Source organism: Theropithecus gelada, chromosome 10, assembly GCF_003255815.1.
Source record: "Theropithecus gelada isolate Dixy chromosome 10, Tgel_1.0, whole genome shotgun sequence".
NCBI lineage: Eukaryota > Metazoa > Chordata > Mammalia > Primates > Cercopithecidae > Theropithecus > Theropithecus gelada.
The window spans coordinates 27289092-27301915 of NC_037678.1; the positions used below are offsets into that span (position 1 = coordinate 27289092).

Genomic DNA, 12824 nt, shown 5'->3' on the forward strand with positions numbered 1-12824 from the left:
AGATGGGGGAATGGAGGGAGGAAGGAATGACTCAAAAGGTGAATGAATGAACAAAGAGAGAGAACGGCCACGCCTCCCTTGCTTTAGTTTACAAAGCACTGGGATCCTCCCAACGGACTGCAAGACAGAACTTCTGGGAAGCAGACCAGGTGGCTGCAGGGAGGGGAGGCTTCCCCCTGCTTTTGTGGGCCCAATGGGAGGCAGGGGGCAGGAAGGGGCATCCTGTATGTGTCCTCTCTGCAGTGGCAGCAGCGAAGGCCTCCCTTGGGCTGGGTTTCCTGGAAGAGGGTCAGGAAACACCCGCCGTGGCCTCTCTCCACCACACCCTCATCCAGGACACCAAGTATCAGTCGCTCAGCTCACGAGACCCAGGCCCTGACTCAGGGAGAGAGGATGTGAGGGGTGGGGCACCAGCCTCCCCAGGACAGAGAGACCCGAGATGTGGTCATGGGCTGGGAGTTGGGGCAGACTGGCTGTGGCAGCGTTGTGTGTACCCCAGCAGGCCAGTACCCACACAGGGAGCCTCTGAAGCCCTTCACCTATGACCCTGGGAGAAGACCCCAGCCTTGGAGAATTGGCCTCACTGAAGGGGGCTGCACTGGCCAGCAGGGTCAGGCGGGGCCAGACCGGTTCCCACCTAGGATATGCAAATGAGCCTCCTGAATCCTGGAGCCAGGTGTGGACTCACACACGACTGTCCCTAAATCACCATCTGCCCCATGGGCACACCCTGCCACCTGTTCTGTGCAAGGGCCCTGAGGCTGCCTCCTTGCACCCAAGCCCTGCAGGTGCTGAAGCCCACACACACACGGCTCCTGCTTCCTGGGCCAGTGCACGTGCACACACACACACACACATACACATACCCCCACACAATCACACACATTCACCCCCACACACACACACATGCACACTCACACACACACACTCCCACACACATTCCCACACCCCCACACACTCACACACACTCACACTCTCACACACGCACACAATCACACACTCACACACACTCCCCACACACCCATACACACACTCACTCACACACACGCACCTTCTCCAGGAGGGGCTGGCTGCCAAGGGCCACCCAGCTCCCCGCCACCTCTCACTCACCGTCCAATATCTGAGCAAACCTTGGAGTCGGCAGCAACAGCAGCGTGGGCAAAGGCCTGGGGGCCGCAGGGGGCTTGGTGGCGAGAGAGGATCACAGCCAGCACAATGACAGCCAGCGCCAGCCCCAGCCCCAGCAGGACTAGGCCGACCGTGGCCCCACAGCCCCGGGCCATGGCTCTGTGGCCCAGGAGGAGAGGGGGGAGGCCGGTGAGCAGACACAGGGACAGATGGGTGGGCAGATGGATGGACAAGAAGATGCACAGATAGACTCACAGATAATTGGACAGATGGACAAACAGGTGGGGCCACAGACAGACACGAAGATGGATCAACAGACAGGCCAGATAGCTGGACGGAGAGGACAGTAAGAGAAAGATGGTCAGATAGACAATGGGACAGAGACAGGCTTACAAATGGGTGGACAGACAGATAGGTCTGAACAGCGGGCTGCCAGATGGACAGATGAGTGAATGGACGGATGGCTTGCGGCCGGCGGCTGTGACGTGCTCCTGCCCTCCCTAAATGCACACTATGGAGTGGCCAAACTCACGCCTCAACTTCTAGTTTTCAGCTCCTGCTTGTTCCTGGCAGGAGGCCAGGCAGCAAAGCGTCTGAGGGGAGTTTTCCTTGCCTAGAGGAGCCAGCTGCTGTGTTAACTCCCTCACTGCCGGTAGGTCCAAAGGCCCCTGCCTGCCACTCACCACAGGCCAGGGTCACACTGTCCCAATGTGCTGGAGAACTTGGCGCCTGCTGCACTGCGGTTGCAGGTGGGGGCAGGGCTCCCAGGAATCTCCACACCCATTCCCGGGGTTCCCGGCAGCTCCGGGAAAGCAGAGCTGGGGCTGCTCAACTATCTCCCCTGGATCCAGCAAGGCTGCCCCCTCCCAGAGTGGAGCCGCACTCCCCAGCTCCCATCTCTATCCCCTAACCCTCTTTGCATGGCCCAGCACAGGCAGCATCGAGGTGGCGCTAAACAGAGACAGAGGGGGCCGGGCGCGGTGGCTCAAGCCTGTAATCCCAGCACTTTGGGAGGCCGAGATGGGCGGATCACGAGGTCAGGAGATCGAGACCATCCTGGCTAACCCGGTGAAACCCCGTCTCTATTAAAAAATACACAAAACTAGCCGGGCGTGGTGGCAGGCGCCTGTAGTCCCAGCTGCTCGGGAGGCTGAGGCAGGAGAATGGCGTAAACCCGGGAGGCGGAGCTTGCAGTGAGCTGAGATCCGGCCACTGCACTCCAGCCTGGGCGACAGAGCGAGACTCCGTCTCAAAAAAAAAAAAAAAAAAAACAGAGACAGAGGGAGGGGGACACAAAGTGGTGTCACTTAAAACTTGGGTTCAAGTCCCTATGCTTCTGCAGCCTGGCCTGGGTCCCATAACCCTCCAGGGTAGCCAAGGGCTTCCCGGTCTGCACAGAGGACAGGGTCACTTGACAGCATCAAACGCTGGTGACTACAAGACGTCCATGTGGGGAATGCAGACAGACCATGCCTCTAGCCCTTGGCACCTGGGACCATCCATCCCTGGGACTTGCTGTCCTGGAAATGCAGCGTGGGCCTCCAGGGAGGGAGGCTGTGCCGCCTAGGTGCCACGCCCAGCCTGCAGCTCTTCCCCACCCTGGCTGCGGGTCTGCTTCCCTGAATCCAAATCCGCTATTACTGTGTGGCAGCGCAGCCTCTCTGGGGACACTGGCCTGGCCCTGTTCTCCCTAGGCCTCAGGGTGCCTAACCGGGAGGCAGCCAGGGGAGTGAGGACCCACTGAGGGGCTCTGTTGACCAGGCTCAGCAGGGGTGCAGGTGATATGGGTTGGAATCCTTCACACGTGGCTCCTCCAGTCCTCCCCACTTCCTTCCCAGCTGAGCACTGCCTGCTCCAGATGTCTACACCTGGAGTCTGGGATGCCCAACTGGGCAGCAGAGAAACTGAGGCACAGAGACAGACTGTGTCCTTACAGGCCACACAGCCTGCCAGGCCCCTATGTCCAGCCAGAGCCCCTGGTCAGCCTGGGCTGGAGTGGTTGTTTAGAGGCAGACTGTTCCCACGGTTGCCTTTCACAGTGGGGGCCTGTGGACTCCTCCTCCCAACCCGACCCGACTCCCAAGCCTCAGTGACATTGCTCAACCAGGAGCTGAAGTGCATTCCTGGGCTCAGGCCAGCCCACCCACCCACCCGCTGCAGTCCTGGAAGCCCAGAGGTCAGGGCAGCAGGAACAGTGGAGACAGCAGCGGAGGGGACGTCCCCCCTCCTCTCCCCACCATCCTGGTCAGGCAGAGGCCAGGGTGCAGGGACCGCCTAAGCAAAGGCCCAGGGAAAGGAATGGGTGTCATTCTAGTCCTGAGGCACAGCCAGGGAGGTCCCTGAATGTCCTTCCTCAGGAAATGATGGGAGAAGGGACTATGAGAAGGAAAGAGGGGGTTTAAGTCTCCCACCTCCCGAAGTAGTCCTGGGCTGAGCCCCATGGGACCTGGAGAACCAGGGTGTACCCCAGCAGCGTATCAGGTCCAGGAAGCCTCGTGGCCAGCTCCCACTTCTCTTGCTGCTGTGCAACCCAGAGCAAGGCCTGCCCCTCCAGCCTCAGTCTTCTCCCCTGCAAACTGGGCCACAGCCTTTCCTCTCAGGCCAAAATAAGGATTGAGGCCAGGTGCAGTGGCTCATCCCTGTAATCCTAGCACTTTTGAGGCCGAGATGGGAGGATTGCTTGAAGTCAGGAGTTTAAGACCAGCCTGGTCAACATAGTGAGACCCCATCTCTATCTGTTTAAATAGTTTTTTAAATTAAATAAATAAAATAAGGATTGAGGAGTGACGTGTACACCAGTTGAGCCCACCTCCATCTCACCCCTGGGGAGCCCCAGGGACACAGCCCTCCAGGGCTTAGACCCGCTGGTACTCAACTCCGCAGGCACAAAACCCTGTTTGTCTGTGGGCCCTTTGGTATCACCAGGTTTTCAGGGCTTCTAAAGGAGAGCCCCGACCTGGCTTCACCTGGGCCCTGGCCCCAGTGACCCTGGTGATACTCAGGTGCTGGGCTGTGATCACAGCCTCCCACCAGCCCACCTCCACCAGCCTTTCCCAGATCCCTGCCCCAGGTGTTGGAACTGTGCCCGGAGGAGGGAGCAGACCCCGAGGGAGGCCGGGAGGGGCTGCCAGTGGTGAAGGCTGCTGTGTCTAGCTGTTCCCTTCCAGACCCACTCCCTCTGGGCTGCGTCCCTGGCTGGTCCAAGCCCTGATCCCTGGGATCTGGGGACCTCTTCCCATTTGCTGTTCCCTGAGAACCAGGCCTCCCTCTGGAGAGGATCACAAGCTTGGGTTTCACTCTGGGCTTGCTCTTGGAAACCCCCCAGGAGCTTGGCTCTGACCAAGATGTTTTGCTCCAGCCTCTTGCCAAATCCCCACTCCTCGGACATCAGCTTCACCTCCCATGTCCTCGGCTGGGTGAGCTGGACGCCTGCGGGTCTGAGAAGACACCCGGGTTCCCGGCATCAGCTGGCCACCCTCTGCCTAAGAAAGCGCCAGGGTCGCGGCACCCCCTGGTGGCTGGTCCTAGGTAGTGTCCCTGCCCAGCCCAGGGAAGAAGGGCCTGGCCCCAAGTCTGAGGGTTCAGGACGGGGAAGGGCAGGCATTGGCATGGACCTTCCTTGGGCCCCCAGCCATGGGCCTGGCTCTCCCCATGCTGAAGATACTGAGGCTAGTTCCAGTGACCGCAGTATGAAGATCTCTGAATCCCACCTCTCCGTTCCTCCGCAGCCAGATGGCTCCATTTCACATACAATACAGTGAGGCACAGAGAGTGGGGAGCCAGGCCAGGGAGGCTGCCTGGAGCCTGGCATAATGGCCTCATTTATTGTGCTGCTCTGCCACTCACAAGGGAAGCACGACCCCAAAGTCCCCTTCCCGGTCCTTGTGAGTATCTTGTCCCTGGATTGCTGGTCAGCTTTGTCTGCCCCGAGCACTCAGTAGCCGGCAGGCTCCCCACCTTTCCTGGAGTCCGAGGCAGCTGCCCAGCCACCAGGTGTGCGGACAATGGCTTGCACCACAGCGATGAAGGTGGATGCGATCTCAGTGTCATGGTACCGGGTTTCCAGGGCTGCAGTCACTGCCTGGGGGTGGGAGGAGACGGGAAGCCTGAGCAGGGCTCCAGATGCCACCTGAACCATGCCTGTGTGGTCACAGGCCTCAGCCCAGGTGGTGCCATTTCAGGCCAGGTCATCAGGAAGAGCAGGTTGGGGCCTGTTTGGTCTCATTGGAGCAGGGGCTTGGCCCTCATGGCACAGGCGCTCCAGATGGCCCAGGCACCAGAGAGAGGACACCAACCATTGTCCACTCCATGATGATCCAGGCCTCCAGTCCAGGATGCCCTGGGACCCCACACCGTGACTCAGTTTCTCCAACCCCCAGCGCACCTGGTCAATGTTTCTCTCCACTGTTGTGACGTTGGGTAGAAGCTGGTCGTGCAGCCGGGGCTCCTCCACGGCCTGCTTCACGTCATAGCCGAACCAGAGGTTGTAGATGATGGCCTGGGGCATGGGAGTGTGATCAGCATGGCCTGGGGGCTGTGCAGGGTGGGCAGAGCCAGGGAGAAAAGGAGTGACACATACCAGTGCAGTGGCCGTGGTGATCTGCGTGCCCCCAGAAGCTCCCACCACCATCCGGACCTGGCCATCCTGGCCCACCATGATTGCCGGGCACATGGATGAGAGCGGCTGCTTCCCTGTGGCCGACGGGAGAAGGCGGGGATGCCGGTCAGCTGCCTGCCCAGGACACACCCCCTTCTCCACCTCAGCCCCCCACCCCCGGACCTCCACCCCATACCTGGCTGGATGAAATTGGCGGGTGAGGGGGGCACCCCAAACTGATTGGTGATGTTGGGAGAGCTGAAGTCATCCATTTCATCATTGAACAGGATCCCACTGACTGGGGAGCGGACCTTGGAGCCAAAGCTACCGCCCAGCCAGGTCAGACAGCGCCTGACCTCGCCCGACCCAGCCTGGTCCCTATCCACCCACTGAGGCTCAGACTTACTCCCTGAGAGGCCCAGGATAAGCTACCAAGGCCAGGCCTCAGTTTTCCACCAGGAAAAGAGGTGATGGAGCCACCTTACTGGATAAATGGGCAGTCCCTAGGCCACATGCCCCTGGCCCTGTCCCACCCAGGCGGCCCAGCAGCCCCTACTAGAGGTTGATGGTGCTGGTGGCGGACACAGCACTGCCGTCCTCTGCGACGACAGACAGGTGGGAAGTGCCTCCGTCATCTGGCGTGTAGAACTCGGGTTTGTAGTAGGAGATCGGGTGAGTGGTATCATCAGAGATCTGGGCCCGGAGCTGGGCAGCGAAGAACTCAGAGGTCATGTTGCGAACCACCTGCCGAGACCAAAGAGTTGGCCTGAGGAGGTGGGGAGGGAGGGTGGGGAGGGGGCACAGGTCTCAGAAGGCCCCCGACTGTGGCTCTGACCACAACCCTCTAGCACCCACAGCCTTCCGTGGCTCCCCAGGGCCCAAGGGCTTGCCCAGCACCTTGCATGACCAGTCTGACTCTCTGTCTATGTTCCCTTCCAGCAACTCTGAATGTCTGTCTATCTGGCCCTCAGCCTCCAGACCCTTGCCTCATTCAATCACTCATTCACTCACACAAAAAAATATTTCTAGAGTTTGCACTGCATGCCTGGCACTGGAAAATCAACAGGGAACAGATACTTAGGTCCCTGCTCTCATGCCAAGAAAAACAAATGCACACGGGGAAATTGCTGAAGCCACAAGCCAGGTAAGGGGAATCAAGAGGCATGAGGTATGGGCAGAGTGGTCAGGGAGGGCTTCTCGGAGGAGGCAACATGTGAAAAGAGCCTGGAATGCAGCCTAAATGGTCAGTGCAAAGGCCCTGAGGCAGGCGGTATAGGCTGGTAAGCGATAGGCAGAGAGTGAATGGGGTCGGGGGAGAAGAAGATGAAGATGCAGGCTGGGGCCCATCCCACAGGACCTCCTAGGTCCCTTAGTGACTGGCTTTTGTTCTGTGCCACGCAGGCTTTGGGCAGAGGAATGAGCAGGCTGGAAAGTGTTTTCACAGGGTCCCTCTGAGAGCTGTGAGGGGGATAAGGATAAAGCCCAAAGGGGAGACTGTGGGTATCAACCAGGCAAGAGATGATGGCCTGGGTGGGAGAAAGAGAAGAATTGAGGATGGCACCAACTAGGGAAGTAAACCTTGCAGAAGGGGCAGGTTTGGCGACGGTCAGGAGCTTGCCTTTGGATGCTTCATCAGACCTGAAGAGCATGGGTGCATGTATAAGCATGGGTGCACCGGCAAGGGCAGGCTGAGGGATGAATATGGAGGTATTGACATTGAGAGGCTGCTGGATGCCACGAGCCTGGCCAAGGTCCCCAAGGCCGTAGCGAAGAGGAGATGAGGAGGTGAAGGAGGAGACAGAGAGGATGGGCCCTGAAGGCTGAAGAAAATGCCTCAGGAGAGTTTCAGCAACACCCCCACAGATTAGCAATCGCAGGGCAAGGTGCTCTGTCTGAATCTGCCCCTGAGGAAACAGAAAGGCAAATCCAGGATGTGGGACATCTTCCAAGACCACTGCCCCGGCTTTAAAAATCAACAAAACAGGTCGAACACGGTGGTTCACACCTGTAAGCCCAGCGCTTTGGAAGGCTGAGGTGGGAGGATCATTTGAGCCCAGGAGTTTGAGACCAGTCTGGGCAACATGGCAAGATCCTGTCTCTAAAAAAAAAAAAAAAAAATACAAAAATTGGCCAGCTTTGGTGGCATGTGCCTGTGATCCCAGCTGCTTGGAGGGGCTGAAGTAGGAAGATTTTTTGAGCCCTGGAGGTTGAGGCTGCAGTGAGCTCAGATCACACCACTGCACTCCAACCTGGATGACAGAGACTCTGTGTCCAAACAAAAACACAACAGAAACAAAACAGCCAAGGGAGCCTACTGTAGGTAAAGAGAAGGGACAGCAGGTTGTGTCACCCCAGCATCCTACTGTGGTATGTTCAAGTCTCACTCTTGAGACACACCCTGAGGTGTGACATCAGCAACCTACTGTCAAATCCCTCAGAAAAACACGAATCCCAATAGACGTGGGTGGAGACGGAGAGAGAGGAAATCCAGCAGAAACGTCCACACTGCGGACTCTAGGGAAAGGGAACATTGACACTTGGATGGTTTGGGGTTTTTTTAACATTTTCGTAGGTGTGAAAATTTGCAAAATGAAAACTCGAGGAGAGTGTGGTGAGCTGTGTGAGATGCTGTTGAGTGGGGCCTGATGGGGAAACTGAGGCTGGATGTGGCGATCTGGTGGCATGGGGATAGAGCAGGGGAGGGGACACCCTGAAGGGAGAGAGGACATAGCCCAGCCATGTTTGCTGTAAGGGGAGCAGAGGACAGAAGGAGGCAGCAGATGGAAGTTTCTAGAGCTACAAGAGCTGCCTTTCTTTCGGGAATAATCCGTTATAAAGAAGTAAATGGTCAGAGGCAGAGAGGAGCATTGTAGGAACAGTGCCCTGAGCCAGCAAGTGGACGGAAGAGCTGGCCTTAGCTAAAAGGGGACACGCTGTAGTGGCCCTGTCCCCTCAGAGAGACAAGATACCAGGTCACTGGCTACAGCAGGAGTCAGAGGTGCAGAATGCTCATGGGGAAAGAGAAGACACCACCCGGGCAGCTGAGGCCCCTCCGGGGAGGTCCCTGGTCAGTGTGGAGGGGTCTGCAGGTCTGCCCGGGAATGCCAAGGACCCGAGTAGGTAAGGAGGGATGTGAGAATCCTCAGCGGGAAGGGATATGACAGGGTCTCACAGGGACCCAGCATGGAGCTCTCCCTTTCATCTGTCCTTCTCCTCATGCCCGAGGGCTGCAATGCCCCCATGCGTTCCTCATCTCAGCACTGAGCTCGAGAACCACAGCATGTGCAAAGCACTTGAGGTAGGAGTGTGGCCACTAATTCCCCACACTGTCAGTTCTGTGGGGCAGAGGCCAAGACTCGGGGTCACCGACCAGTCCATCTGAGCACACAGTAGGCCCGCAATCAAAGTTTGTGGCAGGAATGGATTCATAAAGCATATGTGAGGCTGCAGCCGCCCTGGGGAGCCCACCTGACGCCTCTACAGCAGGCCCCATGCCTACAGTGGGCCAGCCTCTGCCCCTTACCTCAGTCACATCCACAAACTTGGGGTCCCCAAGCAGGGTCCTCTTGGCATAGGCAAACCGGAAAGCCTCTACGATGCGGTGGTACGTCAGGCCCTTCTGCTCCGGGGTCTCCACGCTCGCCCGGGAGAAGTTGTACCCTGGTTGATCAGAACCAGGTGCACGTTGCTGAGCCCCAGAGGATCTGAGGGACTCAGAGGGTGAACACCTTCCTCAGCCACTTTGCCCACCTCAAGGAGCATTTAATAACCAATAGCAGCAGCTGCTTCAGAAGGCTGTGGTGAGAGTGAAGTAAGGTGAAGGCTCCCCAACCTGGATCTCACGTCACGCATCAGCTCTGGCCACGCAATGACCAAGTGGCAGGGCCACCCACTGGACCAGGGATGCCCTCTGGACCAAGCCCTGCAGCCCTGAGCTCCTGTACCTCTCTCCGTCCTGATGACTCCTGTTCCTCCTCCAACCCTTGAGCATTGCCCACTTCAGCCCTGTGGCTCTGCACTGCCTCCTTCAGGACATGGTGAGCTGTGACGCAGGAGCACTCCCTGGGAGCTCAGTGATGCAAAGACGTGGCATGGGGGCCAGCAGAGCTGCAGCAGGGGTGGGGCATGTCATGGGTCCTACCACAGGGCTGTGGCGCGACCACTCACCTTTAAGGATGTTGAGGATGAGGGCCAGCACGGGCCCGCTGAGCGGCGCGCTGGGCATGTACAGCACCGCATCTCCCAGGTTGATGTTCAGCGGGTGCTCAATCAGCTCAGCGCGGTAGTTGTTCAGGTCCTCGGCTGTCACAATGCCCCCTGCAACGGGACGGCAGCTCGAATGGGCGCTGGGAAGGGGCTGCACCCTTGTGTGGAGGATGGAGCTGCACCAGTGGTGTTGGGGGCAGGCATGGCTGCACCATAGTGGTGGGGAAAAGCCTGAACCTACCAGGGAGGACAGAGTGCACTACTGGAGGGGTGGGACTGTGCCCTGGGAGGGGGCCACAGGCAACCTCGCCCCCTTGGGAACCTCACTCGCTCTTGAACTCCTGTCTCCCTGACACTGCTCACCACCCCACAGCTGGGCTGGGGCCACCTGCCCTCTGCCTGCTTGGCTTACTGGCTTCCTGTCTGCCTTCTCTCCTCTATGGCCAAACAGTGTTTTCCTTTTTCTTTTTTAGAGATAGGATCTTGCTCTGTCACCCAGGCTGGAGTGCAGTGGCTTAATCACAGCCTTGAACTCCTGGGCTCAAGTGATCCTTCAGCAGATCCTCCCCCAGTAGCTGAGGCTAAAGGTGGCACCACCACGCCCAGCAAATTTTAATTTTTTTGTAGGGTCTTGCTATATTTCTTTTCAGTATGCTTTGAATTTTTTGTTTTCTGGTTCCCCAGCCCCACCCCCACTATATTTATGTAGAGTTTTTTGTAGTCTCACTATGTTGCCCAGGCTTGTCTTGGACTCCTGGCCTCAACTTCTACCTCAGCCTCCCAAAGTGTTGGGATTACAGGTGTGAGACACCAAGCTTGGCCTCAGAGGGCCTTTTCTATATTTCTTTTTATTTTTTTGAGATGGTGTCTCGTTCTGTCGCCCAGGCTGGACTGCAGTGGCTTGATCTCGGCTCAAGAGAGATTTTTAGTAGAGACAGGATTTCACCATGTTGGCTGGGCTGGTTTTGCACACCTGACCTCAGGTGATTCACCTGCCTCGGCCTCCCAAAGTGCTGGGATTACAGACGTGAGCCACCGCGCCCAGCTCAGAGGGCCTTTTCGAAGTGGAGAATTCCTGCTGGTGTCCCTGCCACTCAGCCTCTTCCCATGATGAATGGATAGAGGGAGGGAGGTTCTTAATTCTCCAGGAGTCAGCTCCAGACAGACAGGGTATTGGCATGCTCATTTCCAGCCTCAGTGGTAAAGGTCGACATGCTAATCACCCTCCTCCATGAAACAGTGACAAAAATTACCTGAAGAAAGCCACAGCCAAGCTCCAGGCCCTTGCCCCACAAAGCCCCTTCCCCACGCCTCTCTCAAGGTGACCCTCATCCACATAACCCTCCTGGTGAATCAAAGCCCCGTCTCCCTGGGCCTTAGCCCAGCTGCTCCTCTGCCAGGAATCCCTTCCTCTCTCTGCCTAACAAAATTATCTGCAGCCCAGCTACCACCTCCTCCAAGAAGTCCTCTTGGATCTTCAGGTTGTATTCTAGTGCTTCCCTAGCCCTGGCTCTTGCTTGCACCTGCATTTACCCCACCAGGGACTTGCTCTCCTGGACTGTATGGTCTCTCTCAGTTTTGACACAAGCAGAAGCTGTGGACCCACATGGCCGGTCACTGACCCTCCTCCACCAGGAACTTGCTGCAGGCTCAGGCAGGACTGGTGGACCTCAAGGCTCTGGGCCACGGCTCAGGGTTTCTACTGCAGGGTTCCTCACCCCTGAGGTTACCCACTCACCAGCTGCCTGGATGTCCTTCACAATCTGGGCCGTGAGGCTGCCGTTGTAGAAGGCCTGGGCACCCTCGATGGCCAGCGTCTCGTAGGTGCCAGCCAGCCGCGGCAGGGTCAGTCTCTCCCCCTCCCGAAGCACCTTTCCATCCCGGCAGAACACCTCACTGGGGCAGAGGGGGCTCACGTGAGGAAGCAGGTGGGATGGACTCAGCTAGACCATCCCCGACACCTGCCCACACAGGAGAACGGAGCAAAGCTGGGGCAGCACCTGTCACAGGTGGGTGGCCCCGTCACTCAGCACTCATCCTCCCATTGTCCCTTTCGGGAGCCTCCTAGTGTCCCTTGCCACTCAGGACACATGGCCAGCCACAGTGGCCACTGGGAACCCACCTCAGAATGTGTCCCCACACGTGGTGGGAAGGGTCTGCGTCTCCTCAGCCCATTATCAGTGCGGGGTCCTGAAGGCAGAGGGCCGCTCCACTGCTGCTAGGGGACTGCAGGGTCCTTGGGCTGTGCCTGCACTGCCTGTGTCAGGGGGCCGCACCCACAGACATACCACAAGACAGGCTGCTGCTCGATGACGGTCCGCTTGTTTTCCAGGGCTGCTGCCAAGCTCTTGCCCACGGGGAAGCCCTGGCGGGCCAGCTGGATGCTGGGCTGGAAGAGGCGAGCCCAGGGCAGCCGCCCATGCCGCTGGTGTGCCAGCTCAAAGCCTCGGATCTCTCCGGGCACCGCCACCGACAGTCCCCCTGGGAAGAGAGAGCCACAGTTAGCGACCGTGAGTAGGGAACATCGGAATCTCTCACAGGCAGCATCCCAGGCACATTCCCTGACTCGTTTTACAGATGGGGCAAAGGTTTATGTAATCCCAACACTTTGGGAGGCTGAGGCAGGCGGATCACGAGGTCAGGAGTTTGAGACCAGCCTGGGCAACATAGTGAAACCCTGTCTCTACTAAAAATACAAAAAATTAGCCGGGCATGGTGGTGGGTACCGGTAATCCCAGCTACTTGGGAGGCTGAGACAGGAGAATCGCTTGAACCCAGGAGGCGGCGGTTGCAGTGACAGGAGATTGCGCCACTGCACTCCAGCCTGGGCAACAAGAGCGAGAGGCCGTCTCAAAACAAAAACAAAAACAAAAAATCAAAGATTGAGTATGTT

General features: G+C 58.0%; 2 protein-coding genes across 7 annotated transcripts in view; both read right to left on the reverse strand.

Moving 5' to 3' along the window:
• GGT5 (gamma-glutamyltransferase 5) overlaps nt 1-12824 on the reverse strand; it is a 245990-nt gene that overhangs the window by 23801 nt on the left and 209365 nt on the right. The window contains exon 1 of one of the 2 annotated variants that reach the window (XM_025398437.1): nt 1111-1712. The exons of the other annotated variant lie outside the window; for it this stretch is intronic. Within the exon in view, the coding sequence (XP_025254222.1) occupies nt 1111-1283 (173 nt within the window). The 5' untranslated portion in view covers nt 1284-1712. Of the gene's footprint in view, nt 1-1110; nt 1713-12824 lie in introns of those variants that run through there. 2 annotated transcript variants of the gene reach the window in all.
• On the reverse strand, nt 4901-12332 carry LOC112632638 (glutathione hydrolase light chain 2-like). Of its 5 annotated transcripts, XM_025398443.1 has the most exons (8): nt 12220-12332; nt 9893-10042; nt 9249-9385; nt 6282-6491; nt 5922-6049; nt 5708-5820; nt 5513-5626; nt 4901-5209 (listed from the first exon to the last, which is right to left on the reverse strand). In XM_025398443.1, exons 4-8 carry the CDS (start codon nt 6455-6457, stop codon nt 5063-5065), a joined length of 678 nt encoding a protein of 225 aa, XP_025254228.1. In that variant the 5' UTR covers nt 6458-6491; nt 9249-9385; nt 9893-10042; nt 12220-12332; the 3' UTR covers nt 4901-5062. The 5 variants fall into 5 exon arrangements, with proteins under 5 accessions (XP_025254228.1, XP_025254229.1, XP_025254227.1 ...); XM_025398442.1 differs by lacking the exon at nt 12220-12332 and having other exon boundaries at nt 4909-5209; nt 6282-6469; nt 9893-10246; XM_025398444.1 differs by lacking the exons at nt 9249-9385; nt 9893-10042; nt 12220-12332 and adding an exon at nt 6623-6721.